At 40.9% G+C, this 26,990-nt stretch overlaps 1 protein-coding gene across 1 annotated transcript in view; it reads left to right on the top strand.

The window, feature by feature from the left end:
• The window catches only part of HSF2BP (heat shock transcription factor 2 binding protein), a 189,749-nt gene extending 163,069 nt beyond the window's left edge, over positions 1 to 26,680 (top strand). Inside the window, exon 9 of the mRNA XM_003418988.4 lies at positions 24,121 to 26,680. Within this exon, the coding sequence (XP_003419036.1) occupies positions 24,121 to 24,329 (209 nt within the window). The 3' untranslated portion in view covers positions 24,330 to 26,680. The remainder of the gene's footprint in view (positions 1 to 24,120) is intronic.
• Positions 26,681 to 26,990: the final 310 nt, after the last annotated feature.

Genomic DNA, 26,990 nt, shown 5'->3' with positions numbered 1-26,990 from the left:
AGGTAAAGGGAGTTTCCCTGGGGTGGGGCCTGCACCACCTTTTATCTCTCAAGAGATAAAAGGAAAAGGAAGCAAGCAGAGAGTTGGGGACCTCATACCACCAAGAAAGCAGCACCAGGAGCAGAGTACGTCCTTTGGACCCAGGCTCCCTGCACCTGAGAAGCTCCTCAACCAGGGGAAGATTGAGGACAAGGACTTTATTCCAGAGCTGACAGAGAGAGAAAGCCCTCGCCTGTACCTGACACCCTCAATTTGGATTTGTAACCTACTAGACTGTGAGAAAATAAATTTTTCTTTGTTAAAGCAATCCACTTTCTGTCATGGCAGCACTAGATGACTAAGACAGTGTGGAACTCTCCAGAACTCACTTTCCTAATAGCCAAGGGCGGTAATGATAGCACTGTGGTAGGGAAGTGGGTATTACTCAGTTGCTCGTAGAAGGATGATCAGATACTTTGTCAAGATTAAGCATTACCCTCAAAAGTACTTGTGCATTGTTTTTATATTCTAGTGCTACATCGGGCAAATCTGCTGCCAAAGACCTCTTTAAACTGTTAAAAAGCAAAGATGTCACTTCGAGGACTAAGGTGCACCTGACCCAAGCCATGGTATTTTCAGTTGCCTTCATATGCATGTGATAGCCGGACAATGAATAAGGAAGACTGAAGAAGAATGGACGCCTTTGAATTGTGGTGTTGGCGAAGAATATTGAATATACCATGGACTGCCAAAAGAACGAACAAATCTGTCTTAGAAGAAGTACAACCAGAATGCTCCTTAGAAACAAGGATGGCAAAGATGTCACCCAGAAGACTAATGTGCACCTGACCCAAGCCATGGTATTTTCAATTGCATCATATGCATGTGAAAGCTGGACAGTGAATAAGGAGGACCGAAGAATTGATGCCTTTAAATTATGGTATTCGCGAAGAATATTGAATATACTATGGACTGCCTGAAGAACAAACAGATTTGTCTTGGAAGAAGTAACAGCCAGAATGTTCCTTGTAAGTGAAGATGGCAAGACTTTGTCTCAGGTACTTTGGATAAGTTATTAGGAGGGATCAGTCCCTGGAGAAGGATGTCATGCTTGGTAAAGTAAGGGGTCAGTGAAAAAGACGACCTTCAGTGAAATGGATTGACACAGTGACTGCGAGAATAGGCTCAAAAATAATGGTTGTGAGGATAGCGCAGGCCTGGGCAGTGTTTCATTCTGTTGTATATGGGGTGGCTATGAGTTAGAGCTGACTTGATGGCACCTAACAAATGCTACATTTGTGCAGATGGGCTTTTTAATCTGAGGATTCCTATAGCAATATTCAGCATACTGAATCTGGCCTGTCTTAATGTTTAAGACCCAATAAGTGCCTCCTGGTTAGAGACTTAGAGCATTTTGGCTAATTTGTAAAATGAATTTTCTTTTTATCTTAATGGGATTTTTTTCTTGATCCAGTGGCTTTCTCCTCCTCAAGCCACAGAGAAGTGATTGTAAAGAAATGGTTTGTGTCATTTCTTTCAAGAAGAATGTACTTTCCATTTACATGTAAGCACTGTGATAATCTGTGAGGAGTGCTCAGAGGCCATTCCAGGAACAAGAACAGTTGCCACTGATGACATGGTGCAGTGAATGGCTAAGAAGAGTCATAAAGAACTTGACAAAAATGAGGGAGTTCCTAAAGTGCTCATTTGTCAGTAAGAGCAAATAGTCTACAAAGAAAAAAAAAATGAAGATTCCCTGGGGACTCTTTAGAGGCTGTAGAAGTCCTTTTACATTACGGTTCAATGCTCGTGGCGCCTATCTCTTTAATCTAAAGGGAAGAGAGCTGCAGGATCAAACGAAAACCAAGAAAAAACTTCACTTCCTGGCTTGATGAGGTTGTTGCAGATGGTGTGTGGCCTGTTGGAAAGGCAGCTTGGTGTGATTTATTGTTGGAATGTGTCTACAGACAGTGTGGGAGACTGGGCTGGCCATCTTCCTGCTCTGGGTCACCGCTGCGGGGTACGACAGCGGCTCTCATGCTTGGGAAACTAGAGGCTGTCTGCGCAGTGGCTGTTGCTGTGACGCAGGCCCCTCTCTGTGGCTCCAGCTGGCTTTGTTTCCCACACGTTTCTGTGTACTCAGGTGCAGTATCGGCGGTTACCACAAGTACGAGTGCCTGTGAACCCACACAGTGCTGGGTCTGGGTCTGTGAGGTTACTCCTGTGCCCTGTGGTAGAGAACATGAAATGTGCAAGGAAGGCAAGACTTACGTAGATTAACACGGTACAGAATCTTGATGGTGATGACGAGGAGGATGATGACGGTGATGACAGCAGCTCACATTTCAAATGCTTGCTCTGCGCCGAGCCTGTTATGAACATTTTCCTGTAATGACTCACAGAGTTCTCACAATAGCCCCGTGAAGGCAGTACTGATGGTACCCAGGAGCACGTGGTATCGGTAGAATTGGAACCGAGGCAGGGGGTACCGATAGAGGAAGTAGTTTGGAGAGGAGAGACATCAGGATGGACTGGAGCTGATAGGCAGGGAGATGCCAGGCCATCAGAGGAAGATGGTGCCGAGATAGGTAGGAAAGGCTTTTCTGGAATCATGTTGGCAAATTTGTTCTTTTTCTCTTTCCCTCATTTACTTCCTCCTTCCCCTTCTCAAAAAATTTTTGATGAGAAGTGTAACATAGACAAAAGTACACAAAACATAAAGCTCAGAGTTCAGAGAGTTATCAAAAAGGAACAGTCGTTAACCACCACCCAGATTAAGAAATAGAATGTTCCAGCACCCCTCGGCCTCCCTCTTAACCACAACACACTCGCTCCTGTTTTTCCTGTTTTTGAAACTTTACATAAATGGAATCATACTTTTATATCATCTTTTTCATGCAGCATTCTATTTGTGAGTTTCATCCGTGCTCTGGATGTAGCTGTAGGTTGTTCATTTTCATTACTGTGTAGCAGAGTTCCTCAACCTCAGCACTCTTGGCATTTGGGGCTGGATCATTCTCTGTGGTGGGAGACCATCTTGTGCACTGTAGGATATTTAGCAGCATCCCTGGCTCTACCCATTAGATGCCAGTAGCACCCCCCACCTCAAGTTGTGATGACTTAATGTCTCCAAACATTGCCCAGTGTCACCTGGGTGAGGAGAGGAGGGTGATAAGGATGCCGTCCTCCTCCCCACTTCCCCATTGAGAACTACTGCTGTATAGTATTCCATTGTATGAATTTATCATGGTTTGTTAATCCATTTTACTATTTATGGATATGTGATCTTTTCCTGGTTTTTGGCTTTTACACATAATGGTGCTCTGAACATTCTTATACTTGTCTTTTGGTAAATACGTGCATATTTTTCTGTTGGGCATGTATTACAGGAATAGCAGTTAGCTCTATGGAAGTGCACATCTTTAACTCTAGTGGGCTGTTACACTTTCGCCAGCAGTATATGAATGTTTTAGTTGCTTTTTATTCTCACCGACCCCTGGAATTGTCACCCTTTTTCCTTTTAGCTATTCTGATGAGGTAGAGTGTTACCTCATTATGGTTTTAATTTGCATTTCCCTGATGAGTCCCGACGGTGAGCACCTTTTCCTGTTATCGGCCACCTGGATATCCTCTTTTGTCAAGTCCTGTTCAAATCTCTTACCTGTTTTTTTATTAGGTTGTTCGCTCTGTCTTCTTATTAATCTGTGATTATTTGTATACTCTGAATACAAGATCTTTGTTGGTTTTTATAGAAGTTGTCTTTGTATTTTACCACTGCATTACTTGCTCTTTTTACTCTTAATGGTGGCTTTTTTTTTTCTTGTTCTTTCTTTTTATTTTTTTATTGTGCTTTAAGTGAAAGTTTACAAATTAAGTCAGTCTCTCATACAAAAACTTACATATACCTTGCTATGTACTCCTAATTGCTCTCCTCCTAATGAGACAGCATACTCCTCTTCTCCACCCTGTATTCCCTGTGTCCTTAACGGTGGCTTTTGATGAATAGAAGTTCTTAAATTTAATGTGATGTAAGTGCTTTATCTATCCTACCTCAAGGTCATGAATATATTCTTCTGTATTATTGCTGGAGCCCTGGTGGCACAGTGGTTAAGAGCTTGGCTGCAAACCAAAAGGCTAGGCCAGTTCAAGTCCACCAGCCGCTCCTTGGAAACCCTATGGGGCAGTTCTGCTCTGGTACCATTGGGCCACTATGAGTCAAAATCGACTCAATGGCAACGAGTTTACATTATTGTCTAGAAGTTATCTTTTTTTGCCTGTTACATTTAAGTGTTCAATCCACCTGATGTTTGTATGTTGTGCGGGTAGGGGCTGTTTCATTTTTTCCCATGTAGCTCTCCCTTGACTAGCACCATTTTGAGAAGATTGTCCTTTCCCCGGTGCTCTGCAGCAGCCTTTGTCCTTTAGCAAATGCCCATGTATATGTGGCCTGCTTCTGGGTCCTCCATCCTGCTCTGTCGTCTGTTTGTCTTTCTGTATTACCGCATCGCCTTGTCAAGATTGTAATTCTTGATATGTAGTACAGAGATTTCCTCCTACCTTTTTTTCCTTCAGGAATATCTTAGCTATTATTGGCTCTTTTCCATATTGTAGTACAATGAATTACTTAATGTGGCCCTTCTAGCTGGCCTCCACCTCATAGGAATCAGCCTTGGGCTGTTGATCTTGATTCTCCTTCCCTCTCGTGAAGTTGGACGAGGAGGTCAGATGCCCTACTATGCCATTTTTACACATATAAATTTTAGGATCTGCCTGTCAAATTCCACAAAGGAACTATTTTGGTTTGGTTTGGAACTGCATTGAATCTGAAGATCCGTTTAGGAAGAATTGACACCTTCATCATATTGAGACTTCCACATTATGAACAATACATATCTCATCACTATTAGGTCTTACTTTTTCTCAACAGTATTTTGTAGTTTTCTTCGTAGAGATCTTGGGTATCTTTCTTTAGGTTTACTCTAGGCATCAGTCTTTCTTCTTTTGGATGTAATTCTTCTGTCACTGTTGTTGTTGGGTGCTATTGAGTTAATTCTGTCTCATAGTGACTCCACACGACAGAGTAGAACTGCCTCAGAGGGTTTTTTAGGCTGTAATCTTTTTACGGAAGCAGATTGCCAGATCTTTCTCCTGTGGAGCCGCTGGGTGAGTTTGACACACCAGTCTTCTGGTTAGCAGCTGAGTACTTAACCATTGCATCACCAGGGCACCTTCCTTTGTCACTGGACACTGTTAATCCATTCCACAAATACTTATTGAATGACTGCTCCTACTGTGTGCCAGGCTCTGTTCTAAGCACTGGGATCACAACAGTAAGCCAAATAGTCCAAAATCCCTACCTTCATATAACTGGAGTAAAGAGAAACAATAGAAAAAACAAGTAAGCAAAATGTACAGTATGTTATATGATATTTAATGCTATTAAGTAAAACAAAGCAGGGAAGGGGAACCAGAAGGTGGGTTTTTGTTTGCTTGCTTTTTCTTTTAATTTTAGGATGGTCATGGAAGGTTACTGAGTAGCTGACTTTTGAACAAAGACCTGATGAAGGTGGGAAGTGAGTTATTAGGATATCCAGGGAGGAGTATTCTAGTCAAAGGGGCCAGCAGGTACAAGTGCCGTGAGGACAGGAGTGCTTGCTGTGAATGAAGAACAGCAGTGAGCCTCTGTGGGAGAATGGAACACTGGGGAAGGGAAAGGGGTGAGGTCAGAGGGGAGCTGGTGCATGGGTGTGATGACTTACTAGGCACTAGGGTTTGGCTTTAAGAGGACAGACCCATGTAATTGGGAAATTACTGTGTGTGAAGTGCCAGCTACGTACCAAGCATTTTGATAGACAGGTGCACATGTATCTCTTCACTTAGTCTTTATAGTAGTGAAATAGATAATTTAAAGCTTCAGTTTATGGATGGGAAAACAAAGGCCCAGAAAGGTAAGATAGCTTTCCCAAGGCTAAGCTGGTGAGTAACTCCAGCTTCCATGTGCTCATCCTATCCTTGCTCCTGTCCTCAGTCATGGTAAGGAGCTCTCAGTTTACCTTACATTTTAATTCATGCATTTAATATATGATTTGGAACTGTCAGAAGTTCAAGCTGGATTCAGATGAGGATGTAGAATGAGGAGTATCATTGTTGATGTCAGATAGGTCTTGACCAAAAGCAGAGAATACCAGAAAGATGTTTAACTGTGTTTTATTGAATACATAAAGGAATTTGTCAAATTATGGATAACATTACAAAGAATGGGAATTCTAGAACACTTAATTTTGTTCACGCAGAACCTGTACATAGATCAAGAGGCAGTTGTTTGAACAGAACAAGGGGATACTTTGTGGTTCAGAATTGGAAAAAATGTGCAGGGTTTTATCCTTTCACCTTACTTAATCCAATATATATGCTGAATAAATAATCTGATAAAATGGATTATATGAAGAAGAAGGGGTCATCAGGATTGGAGGAAGACTCATTAACCATCTGCGATACATAGATGATACCTTGCTTGCCAAAAATGAAGATGACTAGAAGCACTTACTGATGAAGGTAAAAGACCACAGCCTTCAGTATGGATTATGTCTGAACAAGAATAAAATGAAAATCCTCACAACTGGACCAATAAACAACATCATGATAAACAGAAAAAAACTGAAGTTGTCAACAATTTCATTCTACTTGCATCAACTGTCAGTGTCCACGGAAGTAACAGGAAATCAAATGACATATTACATTGGGCAAATCTGCTGCAAAAGACCTCTTCAGAGTTTTAAAAAGTGAAGGTGTCACTTTGATGACTAAGGTGTGTCTGACCTAAGCGTTGGTCTTTTCAGTCACCTCATATGCATGCGAAAGCTGGGCAGTGAAAAAGGAAGACGGAAGAAGAATTGGTACATTTGAATTACGGTTTTGGCAAAGAATATTGAATATACTGTGGACTGTCAGAAGAACGAACAAGTCATACTTAGAAGAAATACAACCAGAATGCTCTAGAAGTGAGAATGGCAAGACTTAGCTTGCTTACTTTGAACAGGAAATACCAATTGCTGGAAAAGGACTTCCTGTTTAGAAAAGTAGAAGGCTATCAAAAACAAGGGAAACCCTAGATGAGATGGATTACATAGTAGTGGTAACAATGGGCTCAAACATACCAAAGATCATGAAGGTGGCGCACGACTGGGCAAGGTTTCATTCTGTTATACATAAGGTGGTCATGAGTCAGAGCCGACTCGACAGGAGCTAACGGCAATTATCAAAGAAGTAGAGATAGGTAGATTTGTTTGTTTTAATTATAAGGTGTGATTAAGAACAAAAAGGCCATCTGAGGTAAGCCTTTGTTAAGGAAATAGTACAGCTGTAATGAAATCCATTGGGGCTGAGTGGCAATTTTTCTTTGAGTCAGCATGAGTGACCAAGTTTGAGAAACATGGCATTTTCTCATGATGAGAGCTGTCACAAGGGCATGTGGAGTTAGGAGTGTTGAGTGTGGAATGTCTCAATGCTATATCATTGTCCTCCAGTCCTTAATCAGCCAAAACTTAATTACCAGAGTGTGTTGTTTTGTCCCTCCTTTCCTTCCTCCTCCCTGTGGCAGTGGGTGTGGTCATAGATGGGAAAACCTATTTCCATCTCAAGGAACTAGTGCTCCGATGAACTCCGTTGGAAACCATTGATCTAGCTTCATCCTGATACTGAGTGTGTATATGGAGAATAGGAAGGGATGGAGAAGGAGAGGATAGAAAAGGAGGGAGTCTTACACCTGTCTTCCTGCTATACAGAGAAGTTTGTGGATGTCAGAAGCTTCGTTCCAAGGAATCTCAGATCAGCCCTTGACAGCTTTAGGGTAAAACATTTGAGTTCTGCTGTGTGTTCAAAGAAATGGATTTTTTTTAATTTGAAATAATTTTATTGAATTAATGGTTGCGTTCTAATCTCCATTCTGGGTTTCCCCCACATCCTTGAACATAATAATAGGGAAGAGTATGGCCTGCCACTAAATATTGTCAGTCAGTCACAGCAGTAAGTCCTCTGTCCTGGTGTTCAGGGGCCGGTGGGCACATGCCAGTTGTGTTGGCACAGCTGGCAGAGCTAGTTGCTTCTGTGGTATTTACCATGGCTGTGGTACAGTTACTTAAACCTAGCTATAGGCTCGCTATCAGTTGGAATCGATTCGATGGCAGCAGAGTTTTTTTTGGTTATAGGAGCAGTTGGCTGTGGTGACAGATGTGACTGAGTAGGCTACATGCTGATGAGAGGCTTAGTCAGTGACAGATCCATGACAAGACCACAGTGCTATGAAGGATGCCAGCCTGGGGGAAGTCGTATCACCTTGTTAAAATTACTTTGGTGTTTTCCAATAGGGGTGGCCCTCTTACACACTTTGTTGCAGATCATTAGCACGGGGTCTTTTCCCCCTCTCCTACTCCCACGTGATTTGAACATAAAATCATTAACAGAGAAATCTGTCTGCTGTTTGGGAGAAAACATGATATGATGCAGTGATTTCATGTCCATGTAAACTCTCGATAGGACTGCGTGAGAAGAAAATAGCCCCAAAATGGTGAGAGAGGATTGCATAGAGAAACTATAAAAAAAGAGCACACAGAGTATTATTTCACTTGTTTTGATTTGCCTGAGCTTCCATAATGAAATAACCTTTCCTTCCTTCCTTCCTTCCTTCCTTCCTTCCTTCCTTCCTTCCTTCCTTCCTTCCTTCCTTCCTTCCTTCCTTCCTTCCTTCCTTCCTTCCTTCCTTCCTTCCTTCCTTCCCTCCCTCCCTCCCTCCCTCCCTTCCCTCCCTCCCTCCCTCCCTCCCTCCCTCCCTCCCTCCCTCCCTCCCTCCCTCCCTCCTTCCTTCCTTCCTCTTTCTTTCTTTCTTCCTTTCTCTCTCTCTTTCTCTTTCTCTCTCTCTCTCTTTCTCTCTCTCTCTGTCTTTCTTTCCGTCTTTCTCTCTCTCTCTCTTTCTCGCTCTCTGTCTCTCTGTCTTTCTCTCTCTCTCTCTCTTTCCGTGTGGTTCCATTGATATTTTCAAGAGCAGACAAAACTAACTTACATAGTGACAGAAACCTGAACGCTGGCTGCTTGTGGGTGAGACTTGGCTGGAAGGGGCCCGAGGGGACTTTACAGTGATGGAAATGTTCTGTATCTTGATAGGGTTATGCTTTATGAGAGTGTATACATTCGTCAAAACTTACTGACTTACACACATAAGGTTTGTACATTTTACTCCATGTAAATTTTAACCTCATTTTGATGAGAATATCTAGGGAAAATTTGGTTTTATTCATGTAATTTTACATTTATATGTACATAACTAATCATTGCCTAAGGTCTTGACATGTTACCAGTCCCAGTGGAGTGTAGAAGCTTTACCTCCCTTTATGTCCCTTTACCTTTCCTCATTTGTAATTACAATTATCTGAAATATTTCCTCTACATACAGTGACAATGACATCAGTATAAGTTTTGCTTCATCCATCAAACATAGTTTAGAAAACTCAAAAGGAGAAGGAGAGTCTATTATATGACCCATATTTTTACTCTCTATTGCTTATTCTTCCTTCCTGGTATTCCAGGATTTTTTCATTTATCATTTCCTTTCTGTTTAGAGAACTTTCTTTAGCCATTCCTTTTTTTTTTTATTTCATTTTTAGGTTTATAAAAAGTAGGCAAAAATAGTGCTGAAGAGTACCCCTTATTCAGCAACCCTTAATGTTAACATCTTATATAGACATTTAATGGTTATTGAAACCAGGAAAATAACATTTTTTTATTAACTAATCTTCAGCCCTAATTTGAGTTTTGCCTTTTTTTTTTTTTTTTCAGGCTCTTTTGGGTAATTTCTACTGTTCTGTCTTCCAGTTCACTGGATCTTCCTGTGTCTTCTCCATTCTGCTGTTGAGCCCATCCATTGAGATTTTTATTTCAGTTAATGTACCTTTCAGATCTAAAAGTTCCATTTGGTTCTTCTTTATATCTTCTGTTTCTTTGCTGAGACTTTTTGTTTGTTTCTTTCCAGCATGTCATAGTTGCTCACTGAAGCATTTTTATGCTGGCAGCTTTAAAATCCTTGTCAGGTAATCCCAACATCTGTGTCTTCTCTGTGTTGGCCTCAGGGTATTATCTTTTCTGACTCAAGTTGCCTTAAAAAAAAAAAAAATTCAGAATTGAGCCATGACATTCTCGAAATGTTCTCAGTTTGAACTAATGAGGTTGTCCGTAATTGTTTTAAAATACAAATTATGTATTTATAACTCAGACCTTGGTGATCTGCAACCAAACAGACCTGTGTTCAGTGTTAACCCTTATTGGTAGAGTTTTGTCTTTTCTTTGTCTGTGTTCCCTTCAAATGCTATCTTATCTAGGAACTGAGCATTTTTCCCTTATGATAGAATAATTGTGAGGTTACTCCTACTGGGCTGGACTCTCGACTGTGTTTGTCTCATTTACTCCTGAGCCTCAGTGGCCTGTTTATTTTACCCTTTTTGGAACCACACAGCTTCAGTTCACCTAGTTATTTTGTTGATTCATGAAATTTCTTTACCATTTGTATTGAATCAGCCTTAGTCACATACAATATTAGAGTCCTCCCTCTAAGTATCGGAGACATAGGCATAAGCAAGACAGACAAGGTCCTTGCTTTCATAAAGCTTTCAGTCTAGTGGAGAAGAGAGAAGATGCCTTCACTGAGCAGGTGTTATACAGGGCACTAAAATAGGGGGGTAGGGTACAGAGGGAGTAGGTGGTTACTTTATATTTGGTGGCCAGGAAGGTCTCTCCAAGAAGATATTTAAACTGAAATTTGATTCTTAGGATTTTCATATCTCTGCTTACATTACCTATCTGTTCTTGTATGTTGTCTGTTTTTTCCATTAGTGCCTTAGCATATTAATCATAAAAAAATTAAAAAAACATAGTTATTTTAATTTTCCTGATAATTTTGACACATATGAATCTGGTTCTGATGCTTGCTTTGTCTCTTCAGACTTTTTTTTCTTGCCTTTTAGTGTGCCTTGTAATATTTTTGTTGAAAGCCAGACATGACTTACCAGGTAATGGAAGCTGAGGTCAATAGGTATATTCAGAAAACTGAGAGCGGGCCAGTGTTAGTGGTTCACAGTGAGGAGGAAGGGAGTGTGCTGTGTGATAAGCCCAGGGAAGCAGGCAGGGGCTTGATCGCATGGGGCTTTGTTAGCAAGATTGAGGATTGGGCAGTAACCAGAGGCCTGTTTGGAGTCAAGGAGGATTATTTTCTTCTCTCTTTCCTTTTTCTTTGAAGTTTGTAAGCCCTGAGCTCATAGAACTGCTGGAAAAATCCATGTTCCTAAGTGCCCAAGGAGGATAGTTCATAGCCTAATGTGTGGCCAGTGTGGCTCCAGGCTGTGGTCCAGGTTCCATATATGCCTTTTAATTGGCTTGCAAGCCACCAGGAGGTGACACGCACAAACAACGTATGCCCTTTTGTGAAATGCTGGACAGAAAAATGTTTGATTACGTTAGAAATCCATTGGCATTGTGATGGAACATTTCATCAGCAGATGAAAAGATTTGTTAGAGTCTTTAAATATAATTTCAACTGTTAGAAATTCTGAATGGTTGTAAAACAGTTTAAAAAAAATTTTAATACTACATGTGTGAACAGATCAGCATTATGGTGGTTATCAAGAATTTGAATAGATCATTATTATAAATTCTAAATTAGAGATTGTATAGAGTCATTTAAAGCATGCAACCTAAAATAGTCGTGCTCACAGGAATAAATTCCTCATTAAATTTGATAACTTTTTTTTGGATGTTTTGTACAAAGTCGGTATTTAATATCTTAATACTTTGGGTTTTATTTTTCTTGCTGTGATTGTACAATATAAAAATCATTATTTTTCCCACCAGATTCCATATAAAAAAAAACTGTTGCCATTGAGTTGATTTCAACTGATAGCAACTCTATAGGGCAGGGTAGAACTGCCCCATATGGTTTCCAGGGAACAGCTAGTAGATTTGAACTGCCAGCTTTTTGGTTAGCAGCCTGAGCTCTTAACCACTGTGCCACCAGTATAGCCAGTCACAAATCTCTTTCAGGTTACTGTCATGTGCTCTGTAGATATCATTTTTTATGTGGGCAGTGTGAAGCACTACTCCAAATTATATCTTCGTAATATTTAGTTTTAAGCATTATCTATTTTTTGTTAGAAAGGAAGATGGCTCTGGTCTTGTTCTTCCTCAAGTCCTCTCTCTTCTATAATTCAAATGCAGTCATTTTTGGGTTAGGTTAATATTTCGTGTTTACATTGTTATGACTACTGTTACTCAGAGTTGAGCCATAAAGTAAACTATTAGAACTTTTCCTTTCCTTACAATTTCTTGTTTCTGTTTCTTACAATCTCTTGTTCCTTACAATTTCCTTTCCTTACAATTTCTTGTTTCCCTCAGCAGGAAAATTTTCTTCCTTCATTTATTTAGTTTTCTATGTGTTTATTATTAATTTAATTAAATCCTCTAGCAGTTGTTCAGATCTCCTCTCAAGATGTTCATTTCTTTCAAGTATATTTTTAATTTCATATTCCTGAAGAAATCTCTGCTGGAGCTTCTGACCTGTTCCAATCTGAGTAGGCTACCCTCTGTACCCAGTGCGCAGCTGTGATCTGAGATTTCCCTTCACCGTTATGCTGAGGATTCTCTTCTCCTTTCTTCTGTTGATGCTTCTGTCTTCTGTTTCCCATGTCATCTTCTTTCTCGGTTTACTTCTTTGTTTAGGTGGAGCATATCCTCTAGTAGTCTCTAGAGAATGTGTGTGTGGGAGATAAAGCTTTTGAGATATCTTAACGTCTGAAATGCTCTTTTTTATTCTCACCTAAGATAGTTGGAGTTTGGCTGGATATAGTATTCCAGGTTGGAAATAATTTGACTTCTGAATCTTGAAGACATCATTTCATTATCTTCTCATGTCCACTGTTGATAAGTTTTGATTCCTGATTCTTTGTATATGATGTTTTTCCCCTTCTAGAAACTTATACGTTCCTTATAGCGGAGGCCCTATGTGGCAAAAACTGTTAAGCACTTGACTAGTAGGTGAGAGGTTGGTGGTTCGAACCTACCCAGAGACACCTCGGAAGACTGGTCTGGCCTACTCCTGAAAGGTCATAACCTTGAAAACCCTGTACTTTTACTCTGCACACATGGGGTTGCCATGTGTCGGAATCAACTTGACAGCAACTAACAACAGAATCTTTTCTTTGTTTCATTTTCTGAGCTGAAATCTTATGTAGATGTGCCTGTATATATTACATATATCTCTTATCAGTTTGGCTGGAAATTAAAAGAACCCTCTCATTTTGGAAACATATCTCTGTTTTGGGCATTAAAAAAAGTTAATGGTGATGTCCTCCTCTCTGTTGACTTAGTTCACTCCTTTTGAAATACCTGTTAATTGGATGTTGAACCCCTATGTCTAGTCCTGTTTCTTTTTTCTGTTTTTCATTTCTTTGTCTTTTAGTACTACTTTCAAGAACTTTCCTTGACTTTATTTTTTACAATTTCTATTGAAGTTTTCATCTCTACTATTATATTACTTTCTAAGACTACTTTTTAAAAAATTTTTGTTTTATGTGAAAGTTTACAGTACAAATTAGTTTTTCATTTAAAAATTTTATATACAAATTGTTTTGTGACATTAGTTGCAGTACCTGCAATGAGTCAGCACTCTCCCCCTTTCCCCTTGCCGCCTGGTTTCCCTGTGCCTATTCGTCTAGTTTTCCTATCCCTGCCTTCTCATCTCTGCTTTTCGGCTGGTGTGCCCACTTGGTCTCGTATACTTGATAGGACTAAGAAGCACATTCCTCACATGTGTTGTTTGTTTTATGTTGTTGTTGTTAGGTGCCATCAAGTTGGTTCCGACTCATAGCAGCCCTGTGTACAACAGAATGAGACACTACCCAGTCCTGTGCCATCCTACAATCATTGTTATCCTTGAATCCATTGTTGTAGCCACTGAGTCAGTCCATCTCACTCAGGGTCTTCCTCTTCTTTGCTGACCCTCTACTTTACTTTACTTTTGTTTTATAGGCCTGTCTAATCTTTGGCTGAAAGGTGGACTTTGGGAGTGGCTTCAGTTCTGAATTAGCAGGGTATCCAGGGGCCATACTCTCAGGGGTTCCACCACTCTCTATAAGACCAGCAAGTCTGGTCTTTTTTGTATGTGTATGAATTTGAATTTTGTTTTACATTTTTCTCCTGCTCTTCTGGGACCCTCTATTGTGATGGCTGGTGGAGTCTGTGGTTCATGTGGTCCATTAGTCCTTTGGACTAGTATTTTACTTGTGTCTTTGGTTTTCTTCATTCTCCTTTCCTCCAAACATGATGACGCCAATAGATGTATCTTGGATGGCCACTTTTTAGACCCCAGATGCTACTTCACCGAATTAGAATGTAGAACACTTTCATTATGAATTATGTTATGCCAGTTGACCTATGTTGTCCCCTGAGACGATGGTCCCCAGGCTTCAGTGCCAGTAACTGGTTAACTCAGGGTGTTTGGCTATGTCTAGGAAGCTCCTATGACTTTGCTTCGGTCAAGTCATGCTTGTCTGTTGTCATTGTATGTTGTCTTTGTATGTTGTCTTTTCCTTCACCAAAATTAACACTTGTCTATTATCTAGTTGGTGATTTCCCCTCCCCAACCTTCCTCTCGCTTATAACCATCAAAGATTTTTTTTTTCTGTGTGTAAACTTTTTCTTGGGTTTTTATAATAGTGGTCTCATACTATGTTTGTTATTTTGTGGCTGACGTATTTCACTCAGCATAATACCCTCCAGATTCATCCATGTTGTGAGATGTTTTGAAGATTAACCATTGTTCTTTATTGTTGTGTAGTGTTCCATTATGTGTCATGCATTGAATTGTGTCCCCCAAAAACATGTGTATCATGGCTAGCCCATGATTTCCAGTATTATGTGATTGCTCACCATTTTGTCATCTGATGTGATTTTCCTACGTGTTGTGAATCGTCCCTATGATGTTAATAAGGTGGAATAGGTGGCAGTTACGTTAACGAGACACAGGACTCGATCTACAAGATTGAATTGTGTCTTGAGCCAATCTCTTTTGAGATACAAAAGAGAGAAGTGAGCAGAGAGACAGGTGGACCTCATACCACCAAGAAAGCAGCACCGGGAGCACAGCAAGTCCTTTGGACCTGGGGTTCCTGCTCAGAAAAGCTCCTAGTACAGGGGAAGATTGATGAGAAGGACCTTCCTCCAGAGAGAGAAAGCCTTCCCCTAGAGCTAACACCCTGAATTTGGACTTTTAGCCTACTGGACTGTGAGAAAATAAATTTCTCTTTGTTAAAGCCATCCACTTTTGGTATTTCTCTTGTAGCAGCACTAGATAACGAAGACAGTACCCTAATTTGTTGACCCATTCATCTGTTGATGGGCACTTAAGTTGTTCCCATCTTTTTGCTATTGTGAATAATGTTGGGTGTACATATATCTGTTTGTGTGACGGCACCTATTTCTCTAGGATATGTTCCTAGGAGTGGGATTGCTGGATTGTATTTCTATTTCTAGTTTTTTAAGGAGGTGCCATATCATTTTCCATAGTGGTTGTACCGTTTTACATTCCCACCAGTAGTGCGTAAGAGTTCCAGTCTCCCCACAATCTCTCCAGCATTTGTTATTTTCTGTTTTTTTGATTAGCACCAGTAATGTTGGGGTGAGATGGTATCTCACTGTACTTTTGATATGCATTTGTCTAATGGCTAATGATTGTGAGCATTTCCTCTTAACATCTGTTACCCGCCTGAATGTCTCCTTTGGTGAAGTGTCTGTTCATATCGTTGCCCATTTTTTTTAATTGGATTATTTGTCTTTTTGTTGTTGAGGTGTTAAAGTATTCTACAGATTTTAGAGATTAGACCCTTGTTGGTTATGTCATAGTCAAATTTTTTTTCCCAGTCTGTAGGTTCTCTTTTTACTGTTTTGGTAAAGTCTTTTGATGAGCGTTAAGTGTTTAATTTTAAGGAGCTCTCAATTACCTAGTTTATCTTCTGGTGTTTGTGTGTTATCACCTATGGTTTGTATTCTCTTTATGCCAGGTATAAGGGCCCCTAGCATTGTCCCTATTTTTTTTCTAACATGATCTTTACTGTTTTAGGTTTTATATTTAGGTTTTTGATCTGTTTTGAGTTAGTTTTTGTGTATGGTGTGAGGCATGGGTCCTTTTTCATTTTTTTGCAGATGGACATCCAATTTTGCCAGCACTGTTTGTTTAAAAAGACTTTTTCCCCACTTAATGGACTGTGGTCTTTTCTTAAAGATAAGCTGATCATAGGTGGATGGATTTACATCTGGATTCTTGATTCTGTTCCATTGGTCTATATGCCTGTTGTTGTACCAGTACCAGGCTGTTTTGACTACTGGGGCTATATAATAGGTTCTGACATCAGGTAGGGTTAGGCTTTCTACTTTGTTTTCTTTCTTCAATAATGCTTTGCTTATCCAGGGCCTCTTCCTTTCCATGTGAAGTTGGTAATTAGTTTTTCCGACTCATTAAAGAATGATGTTGGTATTTGGATTGGGATTGTGTTATATCTATAGATTGCTTTGGGTAGGACTGACACTTTTACAATGTCGAGTCTTTCTATCCACAAGCATGGTATATTTTTCCATTTATGTAGGTCTTTTTTGGTTTCTTGCAGTGGTGTTTTGTAGTTTTCTTTTTATAGGTGTTTTATGTCCTGGATTAGATTTATTCCTAAGTATTTTATCTTTTTAGAGGCTATTATAAATGATATTGTTTTCCTGGTTTCATTTTTGAAGTTCTCTTTGTTAGTGTGTAGCAATCCTACTGATTTTTACATGTTGATCTTGTATCCTGCTAACTCTGCCCAATCTTTCTGTTAGTTCCAGTAGTTTTCTTGTGGAATCTTTGGGGTTCTCTATGTATAGTATCATATCATCTGTGAAGAGGGATAGTTTTACTTCTTACTTTCCAATTTGGGTGCCCTTTCTTTTTTTTGCCTTACTGCTCGAGCTAGGACTTCAGCACCATACTAAATAGGAGTGGTGATAAAGGGCAACCTTGGCTTGTTTCTGTTCTCAGGGGAATGCTTTTAGCCTCTGCCCATTGAGAATGATGTTGGCTGTTGGTTTTGTATAGATGCCCTTTATTATGGAATTTCCCTTCTGTTCCTATTTTATTGAGAGGTTTTTTCAGGAATGGGTGTTGGACTTTATCAAATGCCTTTTCCGTGTTGATTAAGAGGGTGACATGATTATTTTCTTTTGTTCTAGTTATGTGATGGATTTCAGTGACTGACTTTCTAATGGTGAGCCATCCTTGCATATCTGGTATGAATCCCTCTTGGTCATGGTGTTTTTTGTTTTTTTTTTGATAGGATGCTGAATTCTGTTGACTAGTATTTTGTTGAGAATCTTTGCATCTATATCCATGAGAGAGACTGGTCTGCAATTTTTTTTTTGTGGTGTCCTTGCCTGGCTTTGGTATCAGGGTTATGCTGGCTTTATAGAATGAATTTGGGAGTATTTCTTCCTTTCTATGCTCTGAAATAGTTTGAGCAGTACTGGCGTGAGCTTGTTTCTGAAAGTTTGGTTAAATTCTCCAGTGAAGCCGTCGGGGTAGGGCTTTTTTTTGTTGGGATTTTTATTTATTTTTTTTAACCTCTTCATTCTCTTTTCTTGCAATGGGACTATTCAGAATTTCTGTCTCACTTTGTGTTAGTTTAGGTAGGTAATGTGTTTCTAGAAATTTTACATTTTCTCTAGCTTCTCAAATTTGTTGCAGTACAATTTTTCATAGTATTCTGCATTTTTCTCCATATCTGTTTCCAAAGATCACCAGAAGCAGTTTGTCTTCAGCTGACAATGCCAGCAAAACACCCTCACCGTCCTACCTCGCATGTAAAACCCTGGTTGGCATAGTGGTTAACTGCTATGGCTGCTAACCAAAAAGTCAGCAGTTAAAATCCACCAGGTGCTCCTTGGAAACTCTATGGGACCATTCTACTCTGACCTATAGGGTCACTATGAGTAGGAATTAACTTGACAGCAATGGGTTTTGATCCTACCTCACAGGTATATCAGCTGTCCAGCGCTGTTATAATTTCGTCCACAGGGACCTTGACTGTCTTTCCCGTCTATAAGACATCACACTGGTCCATTACATTGATGACATTATGGTGATTGAACTGAGTAAGGAAGAAGTGTCAATAACTCTGGACTTACTGGTAAAACATTTGCATGCTAAACCAAAAAACCAAACCTGTGGACCTCGAGTTGATTCTGACTCATAGCAACCCTATGGGACAGAGTAAAACTGCCCCATAGGGTTTCCAAGGAGCGGCTGATGGATTTGAACTGCCAGCCTTTTGATTTGCAGCTGTAACTCGCCGTAGCTCTTAACTACTGTAGCACCAGGGCTCCATTTGTGTGCTAGAACGTGGGAAATTAACCCCACAGGCATTCAGGAGCCTTCTACCTCAGTGAATTTTTTAGGGGTCCAGTGGTGCCAGGCGTGTTGAGATAGTCCTTCTAAAGTGAAGGATAAGTTACTGCATCTGGTCCCTGCTGCAACTAAAAAGGAGGTACAGTGCATAGGGGGGCTCTTTGGATTTTTGAGGCAACATAAATCTCATTTTGATGTGCTACTCCAGCCTGTGTATCAAGTGACTCGAAAAGCTGCCGGTTTTGAGTGGGGCCCAGACCAAAAAAGACTCTGTAACAGGTTCAGGCTGCCGTGCAGGCAGCTCTGCACTTGGGCCATGTGATCCAGATGATCCAGTGGTGCGTCAAGTGTCAGAGGCAAATAGAAATGCTGTTTGGAGTTTTTAGCAGGTGCTTATTGGTGGATCACAACGCAGACCCTTAGGATTTTGGAGCAAAGCGCTGTCATCTTCTGCAGGTAACTTACTCTCCTTTTGAGAAACAGCTTTTGGCTTGTTACTAGGCCTTGGTAGAGACTGAACGCTTAACTGTGGACCACCAAGTCACCATGCAGCCTGAGCTGCCCATTGTGAACTGGATATTGTCTGACTCACAGAGTCATAAATTTGGATGTGCACAGTAGCACTCCGTCATTAAGGCAGGACCTGAAGGCACAATTAAGTTGCATGAGGAAATGGCCAAAATGCCCATGGTCTCTCTACTTCTGTCACATTACCTTCTATCTCCCAGTCTGTACCTTATGGCCTCATGGGGAGTTCCTTATGCTCAGCTGAGTGAAGAGGAGAAAATTCATGCCTGGTTTACAGATGATTCTGCACGATATGCAGCACCACTCAAAAGTGGACGTTGGCAGCACTACAGCCCCTTTCTGGGACCTCCTGAAATGCCAGTGGTGAAGGAATCCTCCCGGTGGGCAGAACTCTGAGCTGTGTACCTGGTTGTTCACTTTGCTTAGGAGAAGAAATGGCCAGATATGTGATTATGTACTGCTTCATGGGTAGTGGCTGATGGTTTGGGTGGATGGTCAGGGACTTGGAAGGAACATGATTAGAAAATTGGAGACGAAGAGGTATAGGGAAGAGGTATGTGTATAGACCTCTCTGAATGGGCCACAGAAACGAAGATATTTGTGTCTCATGTGAATGCTCACCAAAGGGTGATCTTGGAAGAGGAAGATTTTAACAATCAAGTGGATAACATGATGCGTTCTGTGGAAACCATCATCCTCTTTCCCAAGCCACTCCCATCATTGCCCAATGGACTCATGAACAAAGTGGCCATGGTGGCAGGGATGGAGGTTGTGTATGAGCTCAGCAACATGGACTTTCACTCAACAAGGCCCAGTTGGCTACAGCCACTATTGAGTACCCAGTCTTCCAGCAGAGACCAACACTGAGTCTCCCCGATAAGGCACCATTCCTAGAGGTGATCAGCCAGCAACCTGGTGGAAGGTTGATTACATTGGACTGCTTCTATCATGGAAAGGGCAGCATTTTGTTCTTACTGGAATAGACACTTACTCTTGGTACAGATTTGTCTTCTTTGTGCTTAATGCTTCTGCCAAAACTGCCATTCGTGGACTCACAGAATACCTTATTCACCATCGTGGTATCCCACACAGCATCGCCTCAGATCAAGAGACTCACTTCACAGCAAATGAAGTGCAGCAGTCAGCCCATGATCATGGAATTCACTGGTCTTACCATGTTCCCCAATCATCCTGAAGTAGCTGACCGGATAGAATGATGGATTGGCCTTCTAATGACACAGTTACGGTGCCGACTAGGTGGCAGTATCTTGCAGGGTTTGGCAGCATTCTCCAGGAGGCTGTCTATGCTCTAAACTAGTGTCCAGTGTATTGTGGTGTTCCTTGCATACCCAGGATTCATTTATCCAGGTATCAAGGGGTCTAAATGGGAGTGGCACCAGTCAGTATTACCCCTAGTGACCCACTCGCAAAATTTTTGATCCTGTCCCCAGTACTCTATGCTCTATGCTCTATGGTCCAAAGGTCTTAGTTCCAAAGGGAGGAGTGTTCCCACAAGGAGTCACAACTCCAATTCCATTGAACTGCAAATTAAGAATGCCACCTGGCCACTTTGGGCTCCTTGCACCTCTGAATCAACGGGTAAAGAAGGAAGTTACCATATTGGCTGGTATGAATGATCCTGATTACTAAGAGGAAATCAGATTGATATTATATAATGGATGTAAAGAAGAGTGTGTTTGGAATACAGGCGATCCCTTAGGGCATCTTTTAGTACTACCGCGCTATGTGGTTAAAGTCAATGGAAAGTTACAGCAACCCAATTCCAACATGACTACTAATGGCCGAGACCCTTCAGGAGTGAGGGTTTGGGTCACCCCACCAGCCAAAGAACGACGACTAGCAGAAGTGCTTGCTGAGGTTAAAGGGAATACGGAATAGGTGGTGGAAGAAGGTAGTTCACAATACCAGTTACGGCCGCGTGAGCAGTTGCAGAAGCAAGGACTGTAATTGTCATGAATATTTTTTCTTTGTGTGTATGCATCAGATATTTTTGTTTTCTTCACTTAAAAAATAATAAGAGGTAAATAGTTCTAGTGCACTTTTGGTTGTTTGCCTGTTAGTTGTATCATATTAGGCGCAAGTACGACTTTATGATTGTCTTCTTTTAGAGATGTGTATGGGTGCTAAGTTGACATATGGTGGACTGTGATGATTAAGGTTGGGTGTCAAGTTGGCTGGGCCACGATTCTCAGTGGTTTGGCAGTTATAATGTAGTTTGGCAATTCTGTAATAATGTAATAACTTCCGTAATGAGATCTGATGTAGTGTAATCACCTGCAGGATGAGAAACGTTATAAACAGTCGAGTTTCCTTGGGATTGTGGCCTGCGTCCAGTATAGGTGAACTTCCTGGCAACACTCACTGGCTTTTGCTCATTCTGGATCCTGCAGCAGGCTCCTGTTTATCTGACTTCCAGTTCTTGAGACTTCAGCTAGCAGTTTACCTGCCTATCTTGGGATTCATTGGCCCTCGTAGCCTGTGAACCAGAGGCCTGTCTGACCTGCTGATGATGGATTCTACAGCCCGTGCAGCTATGGGAGTGAGGAGAAGCCTCTAGCCTCACCCTAGACTTGGAATTTCCATCACTATCACCACGTGAGCCACTTCCTTGATATCAGTTTCTCTCTCTCTGTATTTATGCACTTCCGTGGTTTTGCTTCTCTAGAGAACCCAGCCTAAAACAGTATCTTCCAAGGAATTTGTTAATTCTGTGCAAGTTGTTGTATTTACGAACATAAAGCTGTTCGTAATGTTACCTTACTATCCTTTTAATATCTGCAGAAATTGTAATGATGTCCTCTCCTTCATTCCTGATATTTGTCATTTTTCTCTTTTTCTTGACTAGTCTATCTAGAGGTTTATCAATTTCTGTAGACTTTTGAAAGGATCAGCTTTTGGTTTTATTGATTTTTTCTGATTTTTTCAATTGCTTTGACTTTTGCTCATAGTTATTTTTTGTCCTTTTTGTGTATTGTAGGTTTGATTTTCTTTTTTTCTTGTTCTTTGTTTGCTGTTGTATTGAGTATTATTTTTTAATATTTCATCTGCACTGTTGACTTATTTAACACTTTAAAAAAAATTTTAGTGTTCACAATATGATCTTTAATCACAATCTGTCTTTAAATAATCTACTGTTTCATGTGTGTTATAAGAGCCTTAAAACAATGTATTCTCATCTATTAATCATCTTTATTTTAAGTTTCCTTTCTCCCAGAAAAAGATTATGCCAATATCTCTGAGTCTGTGTTTGTTGATTGGTTTATTGTTTGACAGTGGTCCCCCTCCCCCTTGATTTTTCATTGTAATTTTTGATTGCATGCTTGATATTGTGTATAGGAATAGATCACAGATCAGTAAACTTTTCCCGTAGTGAGGCAGATAATAATATTTTGAGTGTTGAGGGCCACATATGATCTCTGTTGCATAGTCTCCTCCTCCTCTCTCTCTTTCTTTCTTCCTTCTCCTTTTTTTTTTTTTAAAGCTTTAAAAATGCCAAAGCCATTCTTAGCTCGTGGCCTGTACAGAAACAGGTCACAGGCTGCATTTGCTTCAGGGCTGTAGTTGACCAACCTCTGCAGTAAAGATTGACGCAAATCGTATTTATTCCTGGAAATGGCCACATCTCTTCTTCTGCTAGGTTGTTAATGTAGGGGACTGAGCTGGGTTTGTGGTGGTGGTGGTTGTTGCCGTGGTTACCCCGGTGCACCACTGGCTTCAGATCCCTCTAACCTTTTCTTGTGCTAAAGGGTGAGGGCTGAGTTGACAGAGTATTTTTCTCAGCGTTCTTGGCCCACCCTCAGCTTGTGGACTTCTCTCTGCACCTGTGCCTCAGAGGGGCTCCTTGCATTCTCTTGCCTCTCCCCCAGCTGTAGACTGGGTGTTTGCCAGACACATGGTAGAGGACAGCAGGGAGTTCCCTGTTGTTTTGGTTCAGCCTGAGTCTCAGGCAGGCCCTGTCCACCTGCATCTGGGTGGTGGTGCTTTCCCAGTACTCCTGCCCCATCGCCCTGGGACAGCTGCACTCTACCCAGCATCTTTGGCAGGTCTGTGCCCCTCCCCTACGGTAGGAGCCTGCTAGTGGTCTGGGCCATGCTTGCCCTTCCTCTCCGTAAGGGTACAGGGGGTGGGAGAGGTTGGCAAACATAGGAAAAAAAAAAAATTGTTTTTTTTTTTAGAAGGTATGCATTATTTGGATAAAAATATGGTACTCCCTAAAAGACTTTTTGAGTAATTGTAGTGCTAAGAAAGAGATACTGGTTTTGAGCCTTGTTCAGTTATACTGCCCAGTCCAGAAGTGAATTAATAGTATGTTTAAGGTTCCCAGTAGGGATAAAAGGTAAGGAGAGTTGGTGTCATCCTGGTTATGAAGTATAGCTTTGGGTTGGGGCTCTTGTTTGTCCTTTTGTTTTTCGGTAGTTACTACGATATATGCAGGGCTGTCAGGTTATATAGGAGCCCTGGTGGTGTAATGGTTAAGTGCTCAGCTGCTTGTCAAAAGATTGGCTGTTTGAACCTACCAGCTGTTCCATGGAAGAAAAGACCTGGTTATCTGCTCCTATAAAGATTACAGCCTAGGAAGCCCTATGGGGCAGTTCTGTTCTGTCCTATAGGGTTGCTGTGAGTTGGGATCAACTTGGCAAGCATACAACAGCAACCACTAGGTTGTATAACTCAAGGGACATTCACTTGGAAAATGTGGAATAGTGTGAGTAGTATGCCTTGCAACATTGTATAACTCATTGGCCCGTAACATATGCATGTGGACTTGGAGGGACTTGCTGTAATCAAAGGGAAAATGAAGCAGTACCTTTTCTTAAAGATCTCATAAGTGGACAGAATTATCACAGACAACAGGAAAATCTTTCATATCTCATATTTTAAGGTCAGTATTTTCAAATCATATGATTGTGAGTAATAGATGATAAATGAGTTTTCTCATGTTGCTCTTATGACCCTAAGCTTTTACATCAAGAAGTGACTCTGTTTCTGGGTCAGCCATAGTCTTCAAAATTTTCTCAAATAAGTCTGTCATTCACAAAGGCCAGAAACCCCTCAAAAGGTAGAACTGCATCCAGATACTGTAGAAAGTTTTATTCTAACGAGAAGCTTTACTCATTTTCCCACAGACCCAGATGCAGAAGTGTGTCTCCATGTGTTGCGTCTGGTCCAGTCTGTGGTTCTAGAACCAGAAGTCTTCTCCAAGGCAGCCTCCGAGTTCCGGAGTTCCCTGCCTCTGCAGCGCATCCTGGCAATGTCAAAGAGCCGCAACCCGCACCTCCAGAGCGTGGCCCAGGAGCTCCTGGAAGACCTGCGAGTTCTGGAGCATGATGCATAGGGGTGCTTGCTTGTCCACAGAGGGTTTGGTAAAAATGCCAGTGTTCCTTCCCTGCCCCCATGCCCCTTACTTTGCGTTTTAAAAACTATCACCGTGTGCCATGAGTTGCGAATGGCTAAATGTGATTGACTAGAGATGGATGTGAATTGAGATATGTATCCTACTTAGCTTCCTCTTATAGGTGAAGTACTTGTAGATGGTTGGTTAATCTTTCCAAAGGTGAACCTGAAAAGACCCGTCCTTCCAGAAAGGTCTTCTGTACCTGGAAGCTCTAAGAGTGGTTTCTTGCTGCTTAAACTTTCTGTGACCTCTAGGTTCACCTGTAAAAATGGGAGCTTAAAGAATCATCTACCCCACTGGTCAGCATTTTCCTGAGGTACATTTATTTTGAAAAACAATTCATAATTATAATTAATTCCCCCAAATGCAGGTTTACTTTTGGTAAACCTGCTATTTCAGATGACATCTTAGTTCTATATTTTTGTGCCTCTTTTATTTTTGAATAAAGAAAGTCAGAAGCCTCATTGATGTGTTTACAACTATTGTTTCCTGTAATATTATAAACTTAGGGAATTATTTTCCTTTTGTATATTATACATACACATGATTGAATCGGAATCGACTCGATGGCAGTGGGTTTGGTTTTTGGGTTTACACATGGTTGCTATAAAAACCTCTCCTTACATTGTTCTGGTCCCTTTGGCTATAAAAACTTAGAAGTTTGGTTTTTCTTACAGCAAGTATCATAAAAACAGCATCATAGATTTGAACACATATAATTGTTTGAAATTCTGTAAATGATCATCATTTCTCTGTTCTGTACATGGGTGTCTTAGTTATCTAGTGCTGCTATAACGGAAATACCACAAGTGGATGGCTTTAACAAAGAGAAGTGTATTTTCTCGTAGTAAAAGTAGGCTAAAAATCCAAATTCAGGGCATCAGCTCCAGGGGAAAGACATTCTCTCTCTGTTGGCCTTCTCATCAGTGTTCCCGTGGACAAGGAGCTTCTTCACACAGGGACCCTGGGCCCAAAGGACACACTCTGCTCCCAGTGTTTCTTTCTTGGTGGTATGAGGTCCCCCTGTATCTCTGCTGGCTTCTCTCTTTTATATCTCAAGAGATAACCTCAAGACACAATCCAATCTTGTAGGTTGAGTCCTGGCTCCTGAACACAATTGCTGCCCCTCCTCCCTCATTAACATCATAGAAGCATGATTTACAACATACAGGAAAATCACACAATACTGGGAATCATGGCCCAGCCCAGTTGATACACAGTTTTTGGGGGACATAATTTTATCCATGACAATGGGTATGTCTGTATACCAGGGCCCCCCACCCATGTGTAGCTGCCTCATCTGCTTGTCAGGACATCTAGCTTGTGATGTAGGCCACTAGCCGAAAACAAAGGAGAATGCACTTGCTTCTCTCAGAAACCATGACGTGTGAGAGTGAAAGCTGCCATTTCAGTTAGTCCTTAAAGTCACATCAGGCAGCATGTTCCCTACTTCATTCTGTTGCTGCTGCCCCCATATGACTCTGTAGGACTGTAAGAGCGAGGCATGTGCGGGCATCACCTTCCACAGGCAGTCCGAGGTACACTGAGAGGCTGTCTCTGCTGTGTGTGTTGTGTTTTAAAATAACTTCACTTTTCTTTTTAGTAGGTTTTTATGGCCAATGTGCAGTGTGGGGCTGAGGCTGAATGGAGGAGCGAGAGGAAGGCACAGTTGCTTGAATTTCACAAACCAACATATTGTGCAGCATTAGCTCTTTGGTGCCAGGGAAATGTTGTAAAAGGCAATTTAAAATTCATGGAAGCAGAAATTTGTCCATCTGTGCTGTGTGGCTGTGTAGGTCCTGATTATTGGTGAATAAAACAGAGGATGCTGTGTTTTTGTACTTATTCTAGCATGGTATCATTTTCTTTTTGGTTGTTACTCGTTTGTTAAGGTAAGGTGATAAACTGGTGTAATTGGTTTTTGCCCCCTCTAGAACTGCAGGGTTTTTTCCTGCCAGAGATGGATGGGGTCAGTAGGGTATAGAGAGAAAACTGGACCAGACTCTTGAGTGTTGCACAGTTTAGCTAATTAGTAGGTGGCATTTTTTTTTTTTTTTTATGATTAAGAAGGATGTCTTTCCTCCTGATTTTAAGGTGCTAAAGGTAAGGTAAGGAGAGTTCTTATTAAAGCTCCATCAGGAAGAAACAGCTGACAGGTACATGCTCTGTGTATCACAGAAAAGGCGCTGAAGGCCAATTTGAAGGAGTAAATAGCTTCTCTGATATTGCAGCTCTTCATATGAAGGTTAAGAGAAAAGCATAGATTCTTTCATTTTCCTGTATCTAACAATCTAAAGAAAACCCACTCAGTAAAAAAAAAAAAAGGTATATATCCAACAATGTACTTTGCAGTTTTGAAGTCTCTTGTGAATTTTAAAATTGGAGACAAAAGCAATAAAATAATTCACATAATTTTTTTTATATATATTATCTCTTTATTGAACTTTTCATTTTGTTTATATGTCATTTTCTTTAGTTTTTTGTGTTTTCCTTTAGCTTTTTGAACATATTTAAGGCAAATGTTTTGAAGTCTTTATCTAGTAAGTCCATGTCTGGCTGCCTCAGGGATGGCTTCTCTCACTTTATTTTTTCCTTATAATG

This window comes from Loxodonta africana, chromosome 2, assembly GCF_030014295.1.
Source record: "Loxodonta africana isolate mLoxAfr1 chromosome 2, mLoxAfr1.hap2, whole genome shotgun sequence".
NCBI lineage: Eukaryota > Metazoa > Chordata > Mammalia > Proboscidea > Elephantidae > Loxodonta > Loxodonta africana.
This window is presented reverse-complemented; position numbering and strand designations above follow the sequence as displayed.